Here is a 26,435-nt window from a genome sequence, read left to right as displayed (position 1 = left end):
AATGAAGGTATGTCTTCTGAATATCTATTGAAAGAAGAATTGTGCTGTGTGGGGATAAGCCATGTGCAATAGATGAACGCAACGACACCGGACGTCACTCGAAGGCGCGAGGTACGGTTTGCTGAGAGCACGAGAGCAGCACGGGCACTTATTGTTAGTATTCCGCACGTATCGCCTAGAGCGACGCTCGCGCAGGCATTTCGCTGGAACGTGCTAGGCATCGCGTCCCTTCTGCCCTTCGTCCCTACGGTCAAGACTTCCCTCCGTCCCGTTGAGATGCGTGAGGGTTGTGCGAACGAATTCTGGATTCCGAGCGCGTCCCAAACACTTTTCTTAAGCGCTGGTCGGCGACTGGGGACCGATTAAGGTGCGAGACACACAGCGCTGGACGAACTTATAAGGCGTTGCCGCATACACACACACACACACACACACGCGCGCGCGCGCACGCACAAACACACACATATCTGTTGGGGTTTTCCTAATTTCGACTCTATCAAATTGACGGGGATTACGTTGAGCAACTTTCAGAACATTTCACTGCGAAACGACGGGGATTGTAACCCTTTAACTTCGATTACAACTTAAATCGAGAGCGTCACGATTACGTTAGGGAAAAGTTTAACGGACTATCGAGCGAATTGCTCCTGGCCTATGTTTAGGAATATCGTTGTTTTGAGCTAGTTTATACAGTTAGTTTATATAGTCTCGGAAATCCCTACTTCTTGATCACGAAACTTTTAATCAACCTGGATTATGAAGTTCGATCTCGCTTGACCGTCTCCCGTGAATGTGAATGACGCTAAGTTTACTAGTTTGTTACTGAAAAAAAATGAAAAATCGCGCGTTAGCAACGATTAATTAATTTTTCTAATGTGTACCTACGCACGATGTTTTAATCTTCTCGATGACTAAGCTCGAATAATTTCGACACCGAAGCACTCAGGCGAGATCGAACTTCGTAACGCGGCAGCACAAATTCGCTAGAGAATTTAAACCGAAGTCCGCATCCATGCTTAAGAATGTGTAAACCGACGATGTCTTCAGAAATCATCGCGACAGCGAGTTGGGAGATGCTAACTATGTTTCAACTTGTTTCTTAGAAGAGACAGGGTTGAGAGAGAGAGGGGGGGAGGGGGAGGGAGGGGGGGAGGGAGAGGGAGGAAGGGAAGAAAGTTTGCGCCGAGAGACGCTCCGCGCGAGTCGAATAACTGGTCGTTCCAGTTTCTGGCGTTACGCCTGACGCCGGATGCCTCTCCCTCCAACCTCCAACCCGTCGTCCACAGACTGGTACAACCGGTATATAGCATGTATATGTATCCGTATATACGTGTCAGAACGGGTATATAGCCTGCGTCACCGGCGTCATATTTTAAATATTAATACACCTCGATCGATCCACCGGCCGGTAAATCGCATTACGCGATCAAAAAGTAGTGGAAGGCAATGTGGTGGCCGATTATACTTGTTCGTATATATTACGGAGGGCCACTCCTGATACCGGTGATGTTACTTCCGCGCGAGGATTTATGGTCGTAAAGGAGAGCCTTGAGATGGGATCGATAATCGCAGAATAAAACGCTATTTAGATAGTCATGAATAAAGAAAGAAGATTTCAGTCATGCAAGAATATGTTACGTTTATGACTCTTGCTTCCATATGATATTATTATAAATGTTATCTTTGTTTTTAAATTGATAAACAAAAATAATGTTTCGTAAAATATCGAGAAGATGAAGTGCAATCGAGTTGGCAATCTTTCATTATAATTTATTACTATATTTGAGCGGAACTGTTTAATTAATTTGATCAATTTAAGTTTGAAATAGAAACTCAAGAGACAAGTAAATATTAATTCCTCAGCTAGTCGGGTTACGGTATCGATGGTAAGTTAGATTTGTGAGAAATCGCACGCGTCTCGATGCAGTTTCTTCGAGGCTTTTCCATTACCGTTCCTTCCATTTTTATGATACAACGTATAAAACGTAATAAGAGCATAATCATATCTCCCATTAATTGAGCGAAGTTTCCTGAGTGAAGTCGTTACATTCGCGGAAACTGCAAATAGCACAGCTCCATTTCCATTCGTTTTAATTATACGTCTCATATATTGTCATACGGCATCAGAAGTGTCGCGTCATATCGATTTAAAGAGACATGGAAAATACGGAGAAGTACGTCCGCAACGTTGACCAATTGGTGTTCGCGAAATTGAGATGACCTACAGGAACCGCCATTGCGGTTTGAACGGCACTCTGCTACATCATTTCTTTCTCATAAACATTTCCTTCGGTTATAAGAGGAGAATTTATGAGAAAACGTTGCGTTGATTTTCTCCGATTTCTAGACGCTCGATATAATGTTGCAGAACAAAATAGGAGTCCACGCGCAAGTACTTATTTTTATATTTTCTTTTTTATTGCAGATTTAAGGACAAGGGAAAACTCATCGAAGACGATCGAAACTTGGCAATATCGTCAAACTCTGATACAATCGTTACAATTGCCAGCTTGTGCCACGTTAATCACCAATTTACATTATTACATTTGCAAATATCACGTGATTTACGGGTCACCTCCGAAAACGATAATTCTTTCGCGTGAGACAGCAGCGATAATCGTCGCTATATTAGTTTGTGTCTCGACTTTTGACGCGATAACTTTGTATGTGTGTTCTGTGAAATTCGATGACCTATGATAATGAAGAGTCTCGACATTGATCACGAATGCTAATAATCGTGGATATGCTAATACTGATAAACACAACTTGGCAACTCGCCCAGTATGTACGAGATCCGCGTGCACGAATGGGTAAATCATGTAGATTACTATAAATACACTGGATGTATCGTTGTGACCGAACAACTGCACTGTTGCGATAACTATATGTTGATGATTTTTGGCAAGGATACTTTTACGAGATCCAACATTCATCGACATTAATAGTAATTCTAAATATTAGCGATGTATTTTTAAAAATTTCGCTACACATTTCGAAGAATCACATTACATTCTCTCATCAATTTAGATTAAGATTTTTCTGCGTGGCATCATAATTAATTTTGAACAAATAATGCATTAACTCTAAGCTAAGAGTAATATTTTCGTTAACATTGGATCTGTCAAATCTTTGGGAAATTTATTATAAATCTCAAAATTTATATTCTATTCATCTATTAGTTCAATTTATCAAAGTCTATTTAAATATTAATGAAATTAGGCGAATAATAATCTGGTTAAAATCATCGTGGAACACGCGACGATTCTCTCTCGTAGAGAATCTCGGTTAATTATATCTTAGTCTATAAGCTTTTATATTATATAAAGTAAACTTTCATCACATAAAATTGTTCACTATTTATATAAATCATTACGGTTGTAATATTTCACCATACATCAAATGCTATACAATTTCTTTTTTTTTTAATAAAAGCATATCTATGCAAGACTTCGTATTAATTACCTCTTTCTCACTCTCTCTGTCCGTCTCTCTTTTCTATCTCTCGTTCTAATTCTTTATCATATAAAAATCTAAAGAATATTTTCTAAAAAATAATACCCAGTACTTTGATCATTACGATAATTGCATTGAGAGATAAAGTTTAAAAAAGTATAGATATAGTTATTCTCCAATCTTAGGGATAACCTTGGCGATTTTTCCAGCGTGAATTCTATTCGTCGCAATTCCAATAATTTTTAAATGATGCTCAATTTCAACTCCACCTACACACCGCATATCTCAATAACATTCGAATAAATCTCGGCGTTTTCCCGCGCGACTCTTTTTCTCTTCGATCGCGCCTCGTTCGTCCGTGATGACCTCGATGTGAGACAGCTGGTATTTTTAGAGGTGGCTTTAAGCTCGCGATATATAAAAAAATAGCTAGCCGTGCCGCCTTTTTCTACGATACGTGTAAAGAGGTTACGGTCATACCGATCATTTGTATTAACGATGAGTATTTATCGGCGATCGCGTGGTAGCGTTCTTCGTAAAGAAAGATTGTTTCCGATAACGCGACCTGGTCTAACTTTATTCTCCGTGTTATACTGACTTAGTGAGGGTTCAAGGTATTCCTGGATGATCGTTACGTGTTAAACTCGGATATTGCGCCTCGTAAAGTGATAATGCTCGGACAATAATGGCGGCCTCGTTTAACTTTGTCGTCCTTTCGCCAACTTTGCATTAAACATAACAAAAGGTAGAATTCCCGACTCGCTTTTATTTACGTAAAGTACTTAACTCACAGAAAATGGGAAGCTAAAATAAGTTAAATCCATGGTTAAGCTTGTTCTTAGATAAATAATGCTCCTTCGAAAGTCTAAAAGAGAAATTTAACTTTTCGTAAATAATCTTCCAAAATTACGACAGAGACAAATTCAGATTACGATAAATTTAAAATTTTGTGATAATTATTATAAGACTATCTTCATTAACTATTTTTATTAATAAATGAAAATTAATAAAAGATTAATACTGCAGATTTAGCATAATATAAACGCGCCGGATCTCTTACATCACGTATTATTCATCGCTGTTTAAATAACTGCCGCTGCGAAGGTCCTTTTAGACTGCCCGAAAATAGTTCAACCGATCAAGTGGCCTATGCAAATTGCACAATTAATTAGTTCATTGAATTGCAAGTATAATTTAGTATAATGACTTTGAACGGACGAAACCCTTTACGTCACTCAAAATTCGAGCAGTGTCTCATATAAATCATATACAATGTCGATACATAAATTCTAAGTGTCGCATAGATATGTCGCATTAGCAAATCTCGAATTGTGCATTAGAAGCTACCCAATTCGAAGGTAAATAAAAAAGAAGGACAAGCTGTCATATTTTTTAAACGAGCGGACAGCGATAGTGTGGTCTTAGTTTTTAAAATTGTAGTAAATTGTAATAAATCATGAATTTGCATCTCGTTTTCTTCGCTGAGACGAAGATTAAAACGTGCAGCAAAACAACCGTTCTTAATTCTGTTACTAAAGAGAAATCTGTGGATTATGGATAGTTGACATTTTGTTCTTAATGATTCTATAAGCGATCGTTTTTTTTTATGTTTGTACAAAACTCTTGTAAAGTAGCAAGTCACTAATCAATTCTTTCAAGAAGAGATATACAACAGCAGAGGATGTGTCATCCGTATAATTTTCTGTTACAAGTACATTTATACATGTATTATCGTTCATATTATGCAAGCTCTATGCAAATAAAATCTTTACGACAACCAAATTTACGATTGTCCGCATATTTTCAAAGACCGGTTTCGCTAAGCATGCTCGTTTAAATTTCAAACGTTAGCCTTCATACCACAACGTTGCCGCATTAAAAGTTATCTTTCGTGAGTCACGTAAGTATATACTTCGAATTATAGGTATGTTATCGGTTAATCTATGCTAATAAAAATAGTCGGGGGGAAAAAAAGTCTGACATGATTTTTCATAAATTTTCATAAGAACGCGACTTCTCGGTCATAATACTTCATATTAAAATTAAGTAGATTAATATTCATAAAGAAGATTAATCAATTATACAGTCAGAATAAAAAAAAATCTCTCTCGCCTCCATTAAAAAGATATTTAACGAAGGTCATTAAACGTTAGCTCGCTGCTGTAATCATTGACGCGGAATACATTCATATAGATCAAACACGTGTATGCACTTTGCTGTTGTTCGTAGATATATCCCTAGTCCTCTATCCAATAATTCCTTCTTCCCTCCTACTCTCTTTGCCGAGAGGAGAATAGTTTGCGGCAAATCGGCGGCGTGAGGAATTTTTATGATGTAAGTAAAACGGAACGACCCATAAAACCGGGCGGGCGCGATTCCATCTCTCTTCAGCTTCGCTCCGGAGTCGCGTAAAGTTTGCAACAAACTTCCTCATCGTGCAGACTTTAGCGTCTCTCATCCCATCCTCTCTCGTCCTTCGTACCTCTTCGTCTTCTTCGTTCGTCTCTCACTTCTCTCCCGTGGGCGAGAGAAGCAGCCAAAGCGATCGCGTCGGCGAATACGATATAGATAGCTGGCACGTTTTACAGCTAGAAAAGCATACCGCTTGATAACTTTTAAAGCGGAACGACCGGTCTGTTTCAGTCCGTGCGGAAGACCAATCGTACTCTATTCCGTTACGAAATTTTCAGCGCCAACTACTGTAGATATACATCGAAAGTATATTCTCTTCCTTCATTTTTCTTATCATCTGTCTCATCTCAAATTTAACTTTCCCCTAAACTTATTTGCAGTTCTTCATTTAACTTTCGATCAATCTCTTTAAATCTCAACTTATAGAATATCATTTAAATAAGATAAATGCACTTTTGAAACGTTAGAGAAATTCTTTATTAAAAATTATAATTGATTTTTTTTACACATTAGCAATAATGGATACGATTCCATCACATATTATTCTATGTTGATTCTTTTAATGACATTAGGTATTATTATTATCCATCAGGCTGATAATTTTAAATGCACAATTTTTATCACTGTAATATTTATCGATAAATCATATAGCAATGACAAAAAATTGTCTAAATGTTTTCAACAAGTTAAAAAAAGAGTTCAAAATTTTTGCTTTACACATAGAGAATTGTACCTACCACCAACGTGGATATTAAAGTAACGTAAACTAACGTCTCAGCTATAATTCATGGGAGCACTAAACTATTTTCCAACTACGTCCAACTATGGTTCGCTCGACTGTAACGGCGAAGTTCGCGACTCCCAGTTTCAAACTAGATTTCTTTTGCACGAACACGGTGATGCCATTGCCATAACTTAACCGTCTACGGTCGCTTCAAAGTAATGCGCTCTGGATTTGTTCTTTTTTACATTCACTTTGACGATTACCACGATCCGTCATGATCTGTTGCTAAACTTGACTCTTATAAAAGATGAGGAAAGAAGATTTAAAAGCTGCATTGCGTCAAAAGGTATTAAACAAGTATTGAAAGAGGTTCTACAAATATCTAAAAAATTTCAGAAAGGAATTTTGAAATAAATAGAGAAGATTAACAGATAACAAATCGCATGAGACATTAGAATGCGATTCGCGTAACTCTGAGATCATTCGTCTTTCTCTTTTATGAGATAAGTAAGATTTTCACAAAACTTTGTGCTTCTTAAAATTAATAGCGCTAATAAGCCATGGTTTTTAAATTTACCGTAGTTCTTTGAAAGTCGATGTATGCTAAGCACGTAAAGTTTGAGATTTTGAGTAAAAAGCGTGGAAAATGCAAGACGCGCGAAATTTGTGCGCAGTGCTTGATATCTCTATTTCTATGCTAATTCCTTCACGAAACTGCGTCATTTTGCTTTGCAGAACGAGGAGGAAAACTGCCCAGAGATACACAGGGAGTGTACGAGGATATAAATACGATTAATCGGGTGCATACTATCCGGGCGGGTGTCTTCGCGTGCATGACGCGCACCTGGTGTGTCACGTCAGGCAAAAGTTGTCGTCGCCGCCGCGCCGTGGCCGTCGCTCTTCGACACAACCTGCAACATGGCGCACCGCACGCACTCGTGAGCTCAGTGGCGTCGGAAAAAGAAAAGATTTCCCTCATTTACATCAAAGAATTAAATGTATAACGGCGCAACAAGATAATCCATTAGATAGCTGGAAAACTTTAGAAAAGTAATAATCTATTTAATATTAGATCTTCTTGATACAATAATTTTATACAAAATAATTGTCAAATATAATTCAAAGTTAAAATATAGTTAATAATTATGCGATATACATTTGGAAGACCAATCTCTTAATTGATCTAAACGATTACGAGAAGCCGTTGAGACATTTAGTCTCTCTCTGTCGACGGCAATATCCTGTTAAATGTTCTCTTTGAAAACGGCATAGAACCAGTTTCGTTTGATTACGCTATTGGGGTCTCTGTGAATGTGCGCTAGTGTTGCACAAGCTTGAAGGGGCGAGAACGAGAGAAGAACACGAACGAGTGCATGTGGTGTTCGGTAGTAATTATTAACCCGTAGTGACTCACTAGGTTGAGGACCTTTATGATCCACGCTAATGGGTCCGCCACTCGAAGCACCCGGAGTCATGCACGCGCATACGCAAGCACGTACGAATCATACGGCGCCGTCATGTACGCGTGAATACCGTGAATGCAGGTGCACATGCGTGTGTGCCTTTATGGCTCTCGGCCACGCAAATCTCGTAGCGGGTATCTCCCTCCACGTCTGAAAATCCTCGACCTACCCTTCTCTTTGGCGTTAGTCACCAAGGTGGATAAGCGTCCATCCTTTTAATGGATTTCATGAATTAGAAACAAACGGAAAGCGCGTGAGCAAACGTACGAACGAATGAACCGAATCTCGTTTTGCTTCTTGTTTACGCGCCGTCACGCAATCCCGGAAATATATTGTTATTTTCGACATCGCCCTCGGCGGTAATTATTCACGAGCCAAATTACGGGAGTACGGAATTGTTGGAATTGCCGTCGTGCCCCGACGCGCGCGTGGAGGGCGGGCGCAGTCGTTTGCCGAGAAATTGAGTTATGCTTCGCGTCCAACTAGCTACCATAATATCAGATTGTGTGCGAAGTGCGTACGGTCTGTACGAAACCGTGTCGCGTTAAATTTATTCGCGCTAAATCGGATCGGTTAACGTCTCTCGGGGCAGTTTTGTTACGCGACAAATAGAGAGGAAAGCTAATTACTTTTGACCGTTGTATATATCTATAGCAAATTGGATGTAAAAAGTGCAGGGAGAGGTTTACAAATGCGAAAATGTTGGCTTGATATAATTATAACGTTAAATACGATAAAGCAATATAAACTAAACTAAATAAGTAATATATATTTTTGTCATTTCAATAAAAAAAATTTATCTGGAAATAAATTCTTTATTATCTCTAAGGATAAAATCCTTATAATTATTATAATAATATATTGCATACCAATTAAAGTGTTCTGGTCTTCATTGAGACCAGAACCTGAATCATGTAAGCCCGTATGTGCTTTCCGGTTACATTAAAAATATATATGTAGTCATATAGGATTGCGCGGAACCAGTTTCTGCCGGGACATCTGCACGATAATGGCGACGTTAACGGCATGATAATGGCATGATGAACAGAGCCATCCGACTGCGATGAACTGTGCGAGAGCTGCGTATTCGCGCATATGCGATTTCGTTGAATCAGCAATTCTAGTCTCGTTATAGCGCCACGACTATAGCGTGCTATAGTCATTATATAGCGACTTATAGCCATCACGACCTCCTATTATACGATCGGTCTGGTCGATTTGGCTACGAGGACACATTCCTGCGATTGGATTCCAGTCGACGCCGTAGAGTCAGTGACCCGATTAAAACGTGTGGCAGAATAGGAAGATGTCATATGATATGTGTAATGTATCCTCGAGTCGGACCGATTTTTCGAAACTACCGTATTAATTAATTCAAATTCTATTCGACGACTAAAATCCTGAAAATTAACCAGATCTTCTTTTTAAAAATAAAATTTCATATATTGATGTCATAATCAGATCAGTGATACTTTCAAATACAAATACTCTGACAGTTGATAAGATAAAATAATTTCGAATTAATAATGGCTACTTCAGTGATAAGCCTTCGATATAGTTAATCAATATTAATTCTGACAGTATTATCAGATCAACGCTAAATATTAAAGTAAAAATAGAGTATTTCTATTCATAATATTTTTAATATTCAGTCCTGAATTATTATATCTTGAATTAAAAGAGATATAAACTTTTGGAGAATTCCTCCATCTTCCTCATCTTTCTCGTCAAGGCTATGAATGCATAATAAAATTTACTGCCCAATCTAATTACAACTTAAATCTATCTTGGTGGAAATTTAATTGGCATCCCGATTGTCGGAGCGCTAAAAGTGGAAAAATCTAGGCAAATTATGATTCTCCATCATATACCTGCCAGCATCGATTTCAAATTTGTCAAAGAACCTGCGGCTGAAAGCGCATCCGGCACAGTCGCGAGATATCCTGTCTAGACAATACCCTATAGAAAGTACCTTCTGACACATTGTCGATCAATCGGTCGGGAGAGCATTCGCGAACACGCGGTATGCGTCTGGCTTCGGTCCTTTGACGGCGCACTGGCGGTATCGCCGGTTCGCCACAAATGCACGAAATTTTCCCCGGGCATCGTTCGTCCATCGATACGCAGATCTGCGAATGCTCTATGATGTCACAGCCACGCCGCTCGCAATTTGCGAAATAGCTGAGCGTTTTGCAGCAAACGAAACGAGCGCTGAAAGCTATTTCATTCACATGTCATCACTCGATGTAGTCTCGCTCACTCGTTTTGTACGCCGTGACAGGTGCTTGGTTAATTATCATTTTTATATAATTAATTAGTTTCGGAGAAATGCGTGAATATGACTCGCGGTGTTTGTCATCAAATATAGGATAATCATACGCGAGAACTAAAGAACAAAAAATCGATCATTTTCAGATTAAATACATACAAAAAATGCCACTCCATTACTAAAAAAAATTATTAGCCCAATTTACCTTCTTCCTTTTAACAGTTATCTTTAACAAAAAATCTTCTTGATAATAATCTTCAAATATATTTATCACAAGTTTTACGAAAACTCATTATTATATACTCAAAACAAGAATTCGTTTTCCTTTGAAGAAAAATTAAATTGATTGAAGAAGCAACTTTTTTTTATATAAAATAAGCAAATTGAATTTATTTTTAGATCGAGTTAAATCAACTTTGATCTTTAAGCAAGACTTAAACTCTCTATTTCTCTCTCTCTCTCTTTTGGCTTTAAAGAGAGGAAGTGAGTTTTAAGCCTCGCTGAAAGTCAAAGTATCGGTGCAATCGGGCCTTTAATTTAATAATCTTGATTGTAAAGTATTAAGTTTACTAGAACTCAGAATATATTTTGAAAATGCTTCATGTAATAAACTTTATGTCAGATTTGTGAATATATGAGCTTTTAAAATATTTAAAACAAGTAATTATTACTTGCAAGCATGATTACGTTAATCTTGGCGTCTCAAAATGAAAGTGATTTTCGGAAATATTTTTAACAAGGAATACAAGAAAAATAGTAAAAAAATTCTGTAATCAACTGATACCAAAATAGATAACAATTACAAACAGAAAACATAAGAAAAAAAAATTTCAGTCCAACAAAAAGCACGAAAAATACATAATATATTCTTAATAACATGTATTATAGATCATATGCTACATAATATATATTTTGGATCGAAACTTAATCAAAATTAATCAAAATTGTCGTCTGTTACTTAAACTCCATTAGAAAGTGAGACTTCCTAGGTAGAGAGGAAGATGGCTCTTGCTTTGTGTTGTAAAGTATATGCTTGAAAGTAATATGATTCGTCCCCCTCTACGAGGGGAGGGGAGGGTTCCACCAAAAAAAAAATAATTTAACAAATCATATTTTGGTGTGGGGTGGACCTCGCTTTGCGTGAAAAGTCGGATCCCCCTAGGAAGGAAAGGATGTAGAGAAACTTCACTTCGTGTAGAAAGTCAAATCCATTTCTAAGCAGGGAGAGATGGGGTGAACTTTGCTTCGCTTTTTATTTATGCACTGAAATCCTTTTATTCTCTTTTTCTATCTGTAATTGTCAGTTATTTTGATAACTGATAGTTTGAGTATTTTTTATTATTTTTTTGCATTCCTCGTCAAAAATGCTTTCAAAAATCACTTTCATTTTGATGGGCTAAATTTATCGTCATTATCCCCTTGCGCACAGTATGCATTTTTCTATGTGTACCATTCTTTAAAGAAAAATTCTTAAAATAGTTAATGAAAAATAATTAAAATAAATGTAAAGAAATTCAGAAACATTTCAATAAATGACAAAAAAATTCATTTGCATCTCATCTTAAAATCTCGTCTTTTAAAAAAATTTATTACAATACTGATGAGCTTCGACCTTGGATATCCAAAATGTTCAAGAAGTTCTTTTACATTTAAAGTCTAGCTATAACGTTACGTTTCTCGTTTGTTACGACAGTGTTATTATATACCGAAAGAAGCAAACAGAGATTACATCATTCCTCTCATTCTCGCCTTTCTTCCCTTTGTGCCCTAGCAATGCCCTTCGTTTCGGTGGATTTACTGTTAGCACGGCCTACGCACGGCCACGCTCGCTCGTTCATTCGCCGATGTACTTGGCTTGCAAACACGCGTGTGTACACGAATCCCGCCTGGAGAGCGAGTTCACTTCGGATATATAGCTCGTAACGCGAGACAAATGCGTGAACGCATGTGTTCGATAATACGCGAGTGAGTCCGTGAATGCACATCCGCGAGACCAAATAATGGCACATAGGCGTCGGATTTTAAAGAAGAAGGACTTAGGAAAAATAAAAATTGAACATTAAGAAAAATGTTTGATATGAATAATCATTTTGTTGATATGTGATTAACAAAAACTTTCTTACTTTTTAATTGAAAAATTGTGTTGTTAATTGAGATTCGATTAGAATAACGCAACAAAATAATTTCATACCAAATATTTCTCTCAGTGAAATCAACAAACTATATAGACACATAAGACTTGATATCTAATGATTTGAATGAAACATTGATATTTGATTAACAAAGATATAATTTTAATAGAAAATATTTCTGTAAATTTGAATTAAAACGGCTTTAATTTGTAAAGTATTTTAAATAATCTGTCAATAATGTGTTTGATACAACTGACGTCAATAAGATAAGTGTAAAGTATAAATTTCGCGGAAAATAAACAAAAATGATAAACACACTTAAACACGCGAATTTTTAGAGTTTAAGAAAAATACTGCTCGCGCGTGTTCTTCCAAGAATTCTGGTGTCCTCGGCCTCGAGTGGCCATCACTCCCAGGAGCAATATCACCAGGCGAGGCGCGAATTCTAATCTCCACGCTGTTGCGACCGTAGATAACGGCGGGGAGGAGAAATCAGAAGATACGGTACGCGTGTATATCTGCATGCATACGTTGATGTGTGCGAGTGAGCGAGCGGATCCCATCCCGGTCAGATTTCGCGTGGCGCGTGTGTGCGTGACGGGCGTGTAAATCGTGCGCCGGCGAGCTGACGGACATGTGCCACGTGAACTGCATAATAAACGGCGATCGTTGCCGGTACTTCGCCTACTCTCGAACGTTCCGTACGCGCCCCCGGTGGGAAGATAACGCGATGACCTCGAGATAAATTGCTCGTCCGTGTCGCTCGGCCGATCGACTCTCTCGGAGTTGAACGATGGTGTCCGAGACAGGCGTCGGTTGCATCGCTCCAGGCGGAAGAAGTATATGCACGATACACGTTGACTAATCGATTCGTAGATCACACGTTTTACGCTCTATTCAACGTTCGATCGATTGACGTTGAGATCCATCGCATTACGTACGGTAAACTTCGAAGTTACGTTTTAATCTAAGCGCGACATACATCTCCAATATTGCAAAGATATTATTGATATCGCAATATATTAAAAACGCAATATCATAATGTATTAAAGAAAGATTAGATATAAGTAATGATACAAAATAAGCACCAGCTGTAATGACAAATTTAAATAAAGATTTCATTAAAGGTCAAAACCGAGCATACAAAGAATATTATAAATATATATTAATATATTAATAATTATACAGATATATAATAAGCAATAATTTATAGTTCTCTGTTACTTCATTCAAGTCCCTCCCATATTGTCATGTTTAATTACTATATTGTACGTAGCGATAAGATAACATCGAACAGTATACGATAGAATTAACTGACAAAGTCCACAGAGAGAGACGTTTTGTCGTGCAAAACCAGCGATGGCCTTGGATGAAGAGCGCGTGATACGAGCCGCGAACGAAACATACGAGACTTTCGATTCGGCGATGAAACTGGGTGAATCGTGAGATACTTTAGCGTGTGATTCAGACTCGCGTGACGCAATCCGGAGGAGTTAGAGAGGCACCGACGAGATTTATTTCCTTGTAAACGTGTTTCACGCACACCTGCAAACTACCACAGCGCAAAAAACAACGAGCATTGTCCTCGAGATATAAATCAGTGACGGACGATAGAAGACAGTTTTTACGAGCACATTCCAGACCATAGACGCGAAACTGTTCACAACCAGCTATTTAAATTGTGATAATAATAGCTTGACGACACAACTGTTCGCGATAAAGACTTTGGCACCGATTACAATGTCGAGCTTACATTCCAGAATAAATATCACTTGATATAAATGACAGTCGACATAAAGAAAAAAAAAAAAACAAAATGAACAATAGCTATAATATCATGCGCAATACATACACGCAATAATGAACGATTATTAAATTGCCGATAATTGAATCTATGATACACATTCTGAGCCATCTCGAGGTTTTATTATCTATGATATAATCTCTATGATATAATTGAAAATAATACTAATTTAATATGGAATTTAAAATAAATCATTCACATACATCAAATAATTCTATCCTAATATATTAATTCTGCTAATCTATAATCAATTTGATTTATTATAACGTCGCGATCAAGGCATCCCCTCATTATCCTGTTAGACCATGCTCGGACACGCGATCATCGAACGAGTTGCCGAACACTCGACATATATTTTTACAGCTTCCTGCTACATGCATTCCTGTTCGTCTCGTCCTTTTCTCCTCCTCGCTCATACCGGTTAACAAACGGTCTTGGACGAGGCTACGGGCGGAGAAGGTTAAAGAGCAGAAGGAGAGGTAGGATTAAGGAGGCGAGAGGCAGAGAAGTCCAGGTGGGGAGAGATAAAAAAGAAGCTGCGCGTGACCTTGTGCCCAAATGCCAGTTTCTGTTGCCGCACTCGGCGACCAGCTGATTACCTCTCTCGGAGAGGTCGGGCTTGCATAAGCGTTAAATCGCGGTCATTATACAAGAGAAGAAAAAAAGAGAGAGCAAGAGAGAGAGATAGTTCATAATAGAACATATTTAAAACAGGTAATGTACGCTTACACACAATAGGATCGTTTTCTCGGAGAAAAGGGTAAAATTGCAAACGAGCTTCCTGACCATTCACATTAGTTTTGGCTTGTGTGTATTGGTTAAAAAACGTAATAATCGTGTCGCAAAGATTGGATATTTGAGTATGCAGTTCAAGATATTTTACAGATAAAGCAAAAAAAAAAGACTAGTTGATAATATTTAAATGAGAATAATATTTCTTTCTTACCTAAATCATTTAAATTACTGCGTAATTTTCTCTCGTGTAAAATATTCCCATTATTTGGGATACCAGTACGCTAATTATATGATTTACATGAATAGTTGTTAGGGTATCTTTGATGAAACTTCGACACGAAAGAGCGATCCTATTTATGCCTAAGGGGCAAACTCACCGGAACCATTGTTTCGTGATCACGCCACGTGCGCGAAAAAGCATTGGAACGCGTATACGCGTGTCTCCGTGACATGTTCTGCCGCAGGAAATTCCAGGAAGTTTCGAGTCGACACATAAAAAGGCTCGCGTGATATCGGCAAATGCAATGTTGCGTTCTGCGACGATCCTCCTCTCGTGCGGATAACCGATCGCCGACGATCCGCATCGCCGCTTTATCAAGTTTCCAATTTCACCTGTTCGTTACACGTAACGAGCGATTACTTCTCCCGGTTAACTCCGCAACAACATTCCTCATCGATATCTCAGGTAAATTTGCTCTTAATTTGTCGATGGCTTTCGCGAAGTGAAGCTTGATAACATGTTCTAGTCCCTGCTTCGTTAATGAATGATATTAGCTTGCAACATTATTATCTGACGATATATAATTTGTACATTTACTTCAGTTGGCAAATATTTTACAGCGAGTCATTAAAAATATTATGAATTTGTCTTTTTTTCTTCCTCATTCGTGTTCGTTATCATAATGCAATTTATATACAACACAATTTCTATTTTTACATCATTTCAGCGTAATCCTTGAAACAAGTTCTATAACATAATTAAAATTATATCGGTTCTGTAATATACTTTTTAATAACCTTAATCCTTTTTGATAAATTTTTGTATTGCTTTTTGCTGAAACTAATTCATAGGGTTGCTGAGAATGATGCCTTTCTTGGAACAAGAATAATTTCGCTTGTGTACGATTAATCTTAACCATAGCTTTGTATTCGGGAACGCATTTCAGGTCTCGCGTGACTCAGGCCAGGATTGAGCAAGAAAAAAGATGCATCGATCAATCAAGCTTTAATACATCGTGATCGAGTGCTACCGGCTCCGATGGGATCTCAGAATGAGAGAAGATGAGATGCACAAGAACGTGGGATATCGATCGCAGGAGGATGAACCGCGTAGTTAACCTTCGTCGCTACACGATGGTCATTAGGGTAGCTCTCTCACCGCGCGTCTTCATTCTTTTTGCGGCATTCCCCCCGTGGGTTTGCTTGTACCCCGACGAGAGAGAAAGGGAAAATTGAGAGCGCTCGCTCTCGGATACTATCAGACAACTTCGACCTTGAAAACGTCTCGAGGATGCGAAGACGATTAACTCGTCTGCCGACAAACTGTTGCTTCCAATTTTAGCCAGATTAATTTTCACGGAATATCAACAAGCTATATTATCTCGAGAGCATCATAACTTGTTGCATAATCGAAAAAATTAGCAATTATACAACAGAAGTGTTACTTAATCCTATTATACACTCCTTTTTTGTCTATGTAAAGTATATACTAGGGTTCCGGGAATCCCATTTTATTACATTATTTTATTACATATCATAATCTGAGTAAAAAGACATATTTTAATTAATTTTTTTTTCAATAAAAAATTCATAAAGGAACAGGCTTATAATTTATAAAAATTGATAGAATTAAAGAGCTTCGAAATATATAATGCCTTAAAAAAAGTCCGGAAATGCTAAAATGCCAAACTGACAAAATTATGCTGTGGTTTCAGGGATCTTAGTGTGTATTATCTACGGTTAATACGAATAAAATTTTAAAAACATTTTATAAAATCTTACTTAGGTATATCATCAATTTTAACAATTTACTAATCTATTTGTTGATGGCTATAAGTAACTAATTATAATTTTCGTTTTCATTATCAGTTTCATTATCAGTTCATTATTAGTTTAACTTCAATTTTGTTATTCGATTCTTGCTATTTTTCCTCTCCATTAAGTAGATTTCGGCAAATAAAAATTCATTTTTTTTTTTAGAAACACGATTGAATATTTTACACGAAAATATTTTACGAAAAATAAATTTAAAGATAATAAGACACGAGATCTGTCTGTGAGCAAATAATCACAGATGACAGTTACTAAAAAGCGCAAAACGATGAAATGCAGAGATTGTAAATTTCTCTTTTTCTTTTCATCATCCGAAATAAAATACTGTGATTCGAAAAAGTGTCATAATGTAGCCGACGTTCAACGTCATATTTAGAGGGACTTGGCACGGACTTGATGTAATATATTGTCAAGTCGACGCACGTCCTCTGCTGTCTGACCCCTCTCCCTTCCGAACATGAGTAGCAGCAGTGGCAGACGATGTAGGAGGTCATCATCGTCTAGTACTTGCCAACCTAAACCCTCCGTTGCCCTTTTCCGCCTGGGCTCTTACGAGAAGAGCTTTAATATCTCAGTCATGTTCTTGGTTCACGGACTATTAATTATCCCTACCTAGATGCTCGCTGAACTCATCTCGTGGATCAGGTCGCTGGATTTGTTGCGAGAATTAGCTTCAATGACACGTAAAAAGCACGTGAAAGAGAGAGACGATTTTTATTTATATCGATTAGTTGTGAAAAATTCAAAAAACGCATAATAACGAGGTACAATGAGAAATTGATAATGAGAAGTTGAATTGAATAGAATTGATTTCACTCTTTATAAAAGTGAAAACAGTACTTCCGAGTTTCATACTGACTACGTCAAAATCAACGGCTGTAGTTCTAAGGCCGGATATTTTGAGCTGATCTTTTCTAAATGTCAAGATATCAATAGCTTCCAATTTATGCGACTTGCATTGTCGCAGTTTTATATTTAAATAATTCGTAATCTAAAGTTCATCGGGTTTAGTTTCAAACATTCCAACTTTTACTTAGTATTTACAGAACTTACACACCGCCTCTTTCGATCGATGCATCATTAAAGCGATACATAGCCACCATTGATAGACGTGGAGTCATGGTCGAGTCCACGTCTATCTTGAACTATGTTTCCATTGTTACTGATAAAGAAAGTACATACAAGTTTTATACTTTCAAGAATAACTTTCTGCCCGACGAACTTTGAACTATGAATAATTGAAAAACGGAACTTCGCGAGAAAGATTTGCCAATTATGATAATCATACAAAGAGTATTCGTAATATTCTGAAAGAGAACAAATTTTCCAAGAACTTGTATACAAATCTGCGATTCAATGCTACAGGCACATTTAACGTTATAAAAATTATGTTAATGTAATTCTCTTAATGCTATCACTTTCATCTGTTTATTCTTAAAGATAAGCCGATTTATTATATAGAAATCAGGAGAAGCATATAATAGGAATGAACGATACCGAAAGTTTTGGCGGGCGGCCTTCGGTGAGGTCAAGCAAGGTACAGCGCGCACGGTTGGCAGGGTCATCGACACATGTCAGTCGATCAGTGGCGTCGGTGTTAGTAAATGTTCTACCGGTTTATATTTATACAAGCCGAAGAGCGACGGTTTCGGGTCACCGCCTCGTTGTCGGCATTGCCGCGCGAATGATGACTCGATTACTCAGGCCGAGCCTCGTCTCTATCGCGATAATCCGGCGGAAGTCGGAGGAACGGCTCGCAGCTGGCGCCCGGAAACGCACGTAGATACACGTCATGCGCGCGCGCAACGCTTGGCTGTGGATACGCACGCTCGAGCCTGTCCTGTCCACCTCTTTTCTTTTTCTTTTTTTTTTTCCAGGCGCATCCGCCTGTCTGCCCTCCCTGCATACGACGAGAAACGAGAATGGCGAGTATATACGCTTGACGTAGTCACGCGAGAGCAGTCAGACAAAGAAAGTCCGACGGCTAGAACCAGCGAGAAAGCGTCGAATGCAGCTGCCACAACGGTCGGGCATTCACTTCGCCGATGCCGGACGATAGTCTCGTTTCCTTCGAGAATCTACTGCCCGGCTGAATGTTTTGTCGCGGGGACACGCGAAACAAGTAAATTACGTATGGGCAAAAACGTTTGCTTCTCGCAAATATTCGAGGAACTCGAAACAAAAGGTAAAACGCTTCTCGAAGCGTGACAATTCGCGTTAATCATGATATTGGATCGAAATGTTATATTGGCACGTTTCAGATCGTTTCTGTGTCGAGGTTATTGACGAGGCAACTGATCGAGCAAAAGAAAGATACGATAAACGTCACGGATTACAGTGGATAATTCATGTCGACAGGGAAAGCGAATCTAGGGTTTAGATTATTGGCATAACGTAGTCATGACATCGTCACGCTGCTGTTCAATGCATTATAATGCGCGTACTCAAAATCGCTCGTGCATGTGGCAGCGCTATTAATGGTGCACGTAGTCGAGCGGAAAAGTAGCTGTGGTAAATAAACTTTTTATCGTCGTTACATATCGCGTTGCAATTCACTGAGGTGATTATAGAAGACGTAATGCAACGTCAAATCTATTAAAGCCGTTTATCGAAACGCGGATCTACTTTTAATATATAGAAATTTACGCGGATATATATCGATGCCTGTTTTCAAGCATTTTTATAAATATACTTTTACTATTTTTATTTCGATGTAAAAACAGATTAAAATCAATTGAGAGAAATTTATTTCTAGTTGAATATATCATCTAACCAAAACTATTTCTATTGATATTCAAAAAACTTATTGATTCTTTTTTCTCTTCTAACTACTAAAGTTCTTATCCTTAGTGATAATTAAATATTGTATTTTATTTATAAGAAATCCGTTTTATTACTTCTTATTTTTTTTTATTATTCCTTATAATTTAAAGGAACATAATTTTGTAGAAAAAGATCTCTGCCAATTTTTTGTGATTTCTTTCAACTTAAATTTTATAAAAAAACATTGATTATGAATACTTGCAACGTAGAAACGTAGATTCGCAGAAATGTTTCATTGAAAATTGAAAGATAATAAAAGAAAAAAAACACGACTCACCGCAGCATTCTTTCGTGGCGCTCTCTTTCAAGCAGTTCCTCCGGACTGGATGGTTGTGGGCCTAAGAGTGTGTGAGAGAGCGGCGGATAGGCGGTCCTGGACTGCCTCCAGAGCATCTCGGCAGCATGGTGACTCGGAGGAGCTGGGCTGTGGTAGCCGACCGGCGGCGCCGTGGCTGCGGCATTAGCGCCGGCGTTGGGCGCGCCCTGGGACGGATGCGCCATCAATAGGGACGTGTGTTGCACGCTCTGCACGTGCCAGATTCTGGCCGGGGCAGCGGCGGCGACAGCGGCAGCGGCGGGGGCTAGCGGTGTCGAGGAGGATGTTGTCTCCTCGACACTAAGCGCCGAGCTCCTGCTGCCGCTCCTCTCGTCGCCAGAACTGGCGCTCTTCAGCGAGCTTACCCCGCTGTCGGAGCCGCTGTCGCCGTAAGTAGCGACACCGGCGGCGCCGCTGTTGCCTCCCGACGACCGTATACCACCGACCGCCGTAGGCACACCGACGAGTACGCCTGTTCCAGGTATACCGGCCCCGGCCTCCACTTCCATGAGGCCGGCCTCATCGCCACCCCTCGATGTGTGAGACTGTTGTTGCACCTCGAGGAGGCTCGACGGGGTCAGGCGAGCGGTGGAATGGTGATGATGTTGGTGAGGACTGCTCGCTAGCTGATAATGATGATGTTGTGACGGCGGCTGTTGCTGCTGCTGCTGCTGCTGCTGTTGCTGCTGCTGCTGCTGCTGTTGCTGCTGGTGATGATGATGGATCACCGGACTATTGGCGGAATAACGCTGCTGGTGATGCTGTTGATGGTGATGATGGAACTGTTGTTGCTGATGATGCGGCTGATGGTAAGATTGTATATGAGGATGATGATGGTGACCGGCGATCGGCGGTGGCGGCTTGTTCAGTCTCTCGGCAAGGATAATCGGGCTTTCGTTGTGCCGATTGCGCTCCTGCTCCCGCTGCTGTTCCAGGAGCAGGCTGCTTTGCCTGCCGGGGCCGCCGCCGCCGCTGCTACTAAACGGACTCAGCCTCTCCAGCACGGAGCCTGAGTCCTGACTGCTCGACTCCAGCAGCTCGACGACCGATTCGACGCTGTCCGCCCTAACGCCGCCGACGCTACCCACGCTATCCTCCGTGCCTAACTCGGTGGTAGTCAGCTCTGTGCGTCGTGATCGCTGCGAGCTCACCTCTTCTTCACTGGCGTTTTCGTCGCGATCGTCCTCTGCCGCCGCCGCCGCCGCCGCTACGTCCTCTCTGGTTTCTTCCGCAAAACCTTTTGTCTTTGATCGAGTCGACTTCAGCACAGACGGACTGCCCTCGCGAATGGCATTCGTCTTATCGCTGACCAGCGGCGAATCGATATGCAATCCATTCACGAGTAACTGCGGTGGCTGTTGCTGTTCCTTATTTTTGCCGACCTTATCTGCGTCCCAATCGGTCGCGCGAGCGTCCTGTCTTGATTCTGATTTGTTATCTGGTTGTTGCTCCTCCTTGGAAGCTGGATCGCCTCCGGGATCGACTTTGTCCGGAGGTGGTGGCTCGGGTTCTCTATCCCTTTCCCTGGACTGACTCTCCTCGTCCTCTTCAAGTTTACCAATCTCTCGTTCAGCTCCGTCGTGTTTTTCCGCCCCCGCTTCCTCCTCAACGTCGTCCTCGTCGTCGTCTTCCTCCTCGTCCTCTCCCTCCTCTGCTTCCACCACCGATCCTCTCGCCCGATCCGCTGCAGCTTCCTCGGTGTTTTTGCTCTTACTACTCTCCGATCTGAGCTTTCTGCCGACGGGGCTTGTTCTTAGCCGCTTAGTCAGTGGATCGCAGCGTTCCTGACTCTCTTCATCGTCTCCCTCGAGACGCTCTTCCTCCTCTTCCTCTTCCTCCTCCTCTTCTTCCGATCTGTTACTGAGGCGTTCGTCCTTGTCGGCTCTCGCTCCGGTACGATGATGATGCTCGACAGACTCTCCCTCTGCGTCTGTCTTGACTTCTTGGCCACCTCCTGGCCTCGGTCTTCTTCGTACTGGTCTTTGATGCTGTGCCGGCGCCTGGTCGGTGGTCGGACTCTTTACCGCGGCACCACGTCTTCGTAGTTTCGAAGCACTTCCCGATGCACTGTTTGCTTCTTCTAACACCGGCCGCGCAACACGATTGCTTACCTTGCTAGATGGCGGACTTTTATTTTCGCGATCCTCTTGTTGCCGTGTGGATTCTGCCGAATCTTTTTCGTTTTTCTCGCGACTGGCACCTTCGCTCACGCGTCGACGTCGATTGTTACGGACATTGTTCTTCTCTGAAACAAGAAAAAGCGACGGTAAATGTATGATACATGAAATATATACTGGAAAGTGAAATTGATACTGTAGCTAACTTGGAATCGAGTGCAGTTAATTTTAACATTACAATACGTTTAAATTAACTGTACCTATTTTCTGTATCTATGTATTATAGGACTATAATGTGCGGGAAAAGATAGCAAATCGTTAACTAGGTCTTAGAGTTAACAACTTTAGTATATGCTCCAATTTCATATTACGATATTATATAGTACTATACGCGGAATATGTAACTATGTATTTTATTGTAAATTAGTGCTTTATAACACTATGATTTCATATAGCTGTTCACATAACTGACGAGAAATGTCTTTTAACTTGAAGTTTTTAAGAGATGATAACGTTAAAATTTTCCCCATAATGCAACAAACTCCTATAAAAATCGACATCAATTCAGAACTTCATTCATAGTTCTTTTTTTGTTTATCTGTATTTCAGAATCTTTGGATGACATACCGGTAAGTACACGTCTAATAATATCACGCGACGGAAACTGATTACATGTAAAGAACATTACAAGCTAGCAACCGAGTCACACAGCCGTTAATTATTAAAATTATCGACGGTACGGAGGTAGATTATCACGCGCTCGATATGCTTGTATACGAAGGTTATCTCGATACCCTTGATCAGACTGCATAATTGTGGCGGGTAACCGATCGATCCCTACAGCTGTCCGGTACATCGACTGTTCATCGTCCGGAGAGATTATGGAGCTGATTTACTGAGGTAATCCCTTTGATGTGCACAGTCAGTGATTCGCATAACTTGGTAACCCTAGGACGCTATATAAAGCAACCTCCCTACCAACTCCCTTCTTTCACCCTCACTTGATATATTCGCACAGTTCAATATATTAATTATCATATATTAATTATCATATATTCTCTCAGAAGGGAATATTATTTAGCTTTCAAATTTCACGAAATTGCAAGTTACAAAGAAACTTTTAACATTGAATGACGCAAGTCAGTCTTTGATGTATTATTACTATCATTCAAATGGAAAAATGAACTGACGCGTGGAATTGAAAAAAAAGAGACGATGCTACAAACAACTTACATATTCTTTAAAGTTGACATACGATACAAAAAAATTCTTATTCATAATAATTAATAATACTTCACGGATTATTTTTGAAGGCAAGTAAGTACTACTTTGAATTCTGATACTAAAGTATAAATCACGATAACAAATGTAATACTATTATCCTCTGCTCAATTAGCTGCCATCCAAATGGTCCAAACGCTGATAGTATCGGTAATAATGACTATAATAACTGGGTATTAGCTAAAGGATTGTTATTGGTTCAATATTAAATCTTCTTAATTTATTAGACTGAACCGCTGTTTATGCAATCGTATGTCGTTTCTAGTATTCTTCGATACAATACTCGACAATACGGCAGCACGTTATCAATCGTAATTATGAATCTTATCTACTGACCTCGATAGAGAGCGTACTTTGTACGTGAATCACAACAACGACGAATCATTTCAACCGAGAAATTGTGCAGTAGGTACGTTGCACGTTCAACTGGGTTTCCGGTTTCCGTCGCGTTAGTGCGAGTTCAAGGGGGTCTTCGATTAACCCGGTAGGTACATGGCCGTAGCATGGGAGCAATTTACAACAATGCACGTCATACACGTATATCCCGAAGAGAAGCGAGCGGATAGAAATTGCATGCTCTTCTCTTTGTGCGTGTGCGTACATGCACGCTCGCGTGAAGGAGAAACTGGTTGGGAAAACGAAGAGAGAGGGATGAACAGGTGAAGGGGAAGAGGCCACGCACAAGCATCCATACGCACAGGCATGTACACCCACTGCGCGAGCCTGAGCAGATAGAAGGACAAAGGGGGGTAAGGAAGGAAGATACGGCGCGGCGGAGGGATTTATTACTCGGGATTTACTGTTATTACCCGAAGGGGGAGGACCTCTCCACAACGGGCAATAGCGATGCCTCCGGCGTGGGGTGTGTTTATCCGATATGTGCAGTTCGTGCACGCACACACATATTTGTACGTGTATATACGGAGATATATACGGATACGAGGCGCATCGTTGGGACGAGCCGACATCCGTGCATCCCGTCTCCTAGCGATCTGCGGTTTGTCGTTCTACCGTTGCACACATGCATTATGTTGCGCGTATAATTGAACGATGATCCTGTACTTTGTTTCGCACTGTCGTTACTCACACGACATTCATATAGCCGTCATTTTTGGAGACATGATTATCGCATGTCTATATCGATACATGACAAGAAAATAGCTTTTCATTGTTGGTAAGTATTATGTGGCTATCAATGAGATCAAAGTACGAGTTTCATAATAAACTACAAAAGATAATAATAATAATTCATATGAATGACATGGAAAAGAATGCATTGCGCAAAAAATTAAGTTAATTGTAATTTTCTAAATGTTTTCTCCATGATTAGATAATTGATATTTTTGTAAAAGTGTCTTTAGTTAACAAGGTATTTATTAAAAATATTATTTTCTTGGAAAAATTTTCTTTTCTAAGGAAATCTTTTTAATGATTCACTACGATGAATGATAGAAAGTGAGATAACCTTGATAATAAAATTTTAATGGTAAGTAAAAGGACCTTTTCAAAAAGTTTGTGAATATCCTAATATTAATATTGAAAAAGGTTGAAGATTCCTGGTGGGTGGTCGTCGACGAGATTCTTGTCGAAGTGAAAAGTACTTAAAAAAATAGGTCGGAGAATTTTATTCAGCCCAGGGCATGAAATGAATTTTTATTTATACTTTCATCTCTCGGCCAAAAGTCCACTTTTATCTCTTTTTCGTAATACAAATATTTACGTAATGGATCCGCATTTCATATTTAAGTATGATAACGTTAGAGAGCGGCAAAAAATATCAAGTTATCTTATAATTTTCAAAGGATGCGATAATCAGGTTATTAACATGCAATTATCACGCTAAAAACATTGCGAGACTGTATTATATGAGATGAATGATATTGTTTGCGTATTCTTATAACAGATTAGATATTTATATCTAACAAGAAAACACTTTAGTATTCGTAGTAAATGTAAAATATAATATTAGTTATTGGACTATTATCCCATAGCGCGTTGCATTATGTAAGACCTATACGTGCGGTTTATTTGCATGTAAATTCTTATCGTCGTATGTACAGAGCATGACAAATTGCTTTTGTCCTCTGAAATAAGTATGATAAAATAAAACGAGTACGCTACCATAAGTTCACTGATAGAAAACCAAAAGATTTATAACAGTAACGTCATTAAGTAGTTCCACCAATGTAAGGTTAACTTTAATCTGATGAGTTAAACTTTAGAGAATTAGAAAAAGATAAAAAATAAATTAAACAGAGATTAAAGTTAATTTTACATTGGTAAAACCGAGTTAAGAGAACTGTATAACAAAATGATAAAAATAAAATTAAACAAATAATTTTACATTTAATTAATTTCTTCCAAGATATTCTGACATGTTATTTTATGATTCAATATGATAATCATTTTACATCTAAATATTCGTCATCATTAAGAAATCGCATCAATCCACACATCGATTATTTTTTTGCAAGACAATCTCCAATCTTCACGATCGAAAATTGTTTTCATGACCTTGCATCTCGCTTGGCAGCGCGGAAAGCGGAGAGCTTTAAAAGCGCATGACCCTTCAAAAGGGGTTAGGTCGTGAAAAACAATTCCTACGCCAACGCTCTTTGTCACGAGGAACAACGGTGCATCTCTAGTTTGAGATATCGTCGGCTTGCCCCGGAGTTGCAGGGGTATGGGGAATTAGATATGCTTGGGCGGTCTCGCCAGGCATTTAAACCCTTTGTCAAAATCAACGCTCCATGCAGACAAGCGGGCAAGCAGGTAGCCCTTCAAACTCTCTCTCTCTCTCTCTCTCTCTCTCTCTCTCTCTCTCTCTCTCTCTCTACTTACTACTACTACTACT

At 39.4% G+C, this 26,435-nt stretch overlaps 1 protein-coding gene across 1 annotated transcript in view; it reads right to left on the bottom strand.

Annotated features, from left to right (window-relative positions):
• LOC105618554 (microtubule-associated protein futsch) overlaps window positions 1-26,435 on the bottom strand; it is a 168,106-nt gene that overhangs the window by 109,767 nt on the left and 31,904 nt on the right. Inside the window, 2 exon segments of the mRNA XM_012200089.1 lie at window positions 20,145-20,857; window positions 20,912-22,428. Coding sequence (XP_012055479.1) covers window positions 20,145-20,857; window positions 20,912-22,428 — 2,230 coding nt within the window.

The sequence above is a fragment of the Atta cephalotes genome (assembly GCF_000143395.1).
Source record: "Atta cephalotes unplaced genomic scaffold scaffold00001, whole genome shotgun sequence".
NCBI classification, from domain to species: Eukaryota; Metazoa; Arthropoda; class Insecta; order Hymenoptera; family Formicidae; genus Atta; species Atta cephalotes.
The sequence above is the reverse complement of the archived record's forward strand: the minus strand, read 5'-3'. Positions and strand labels throughout refer to the sequence as shown.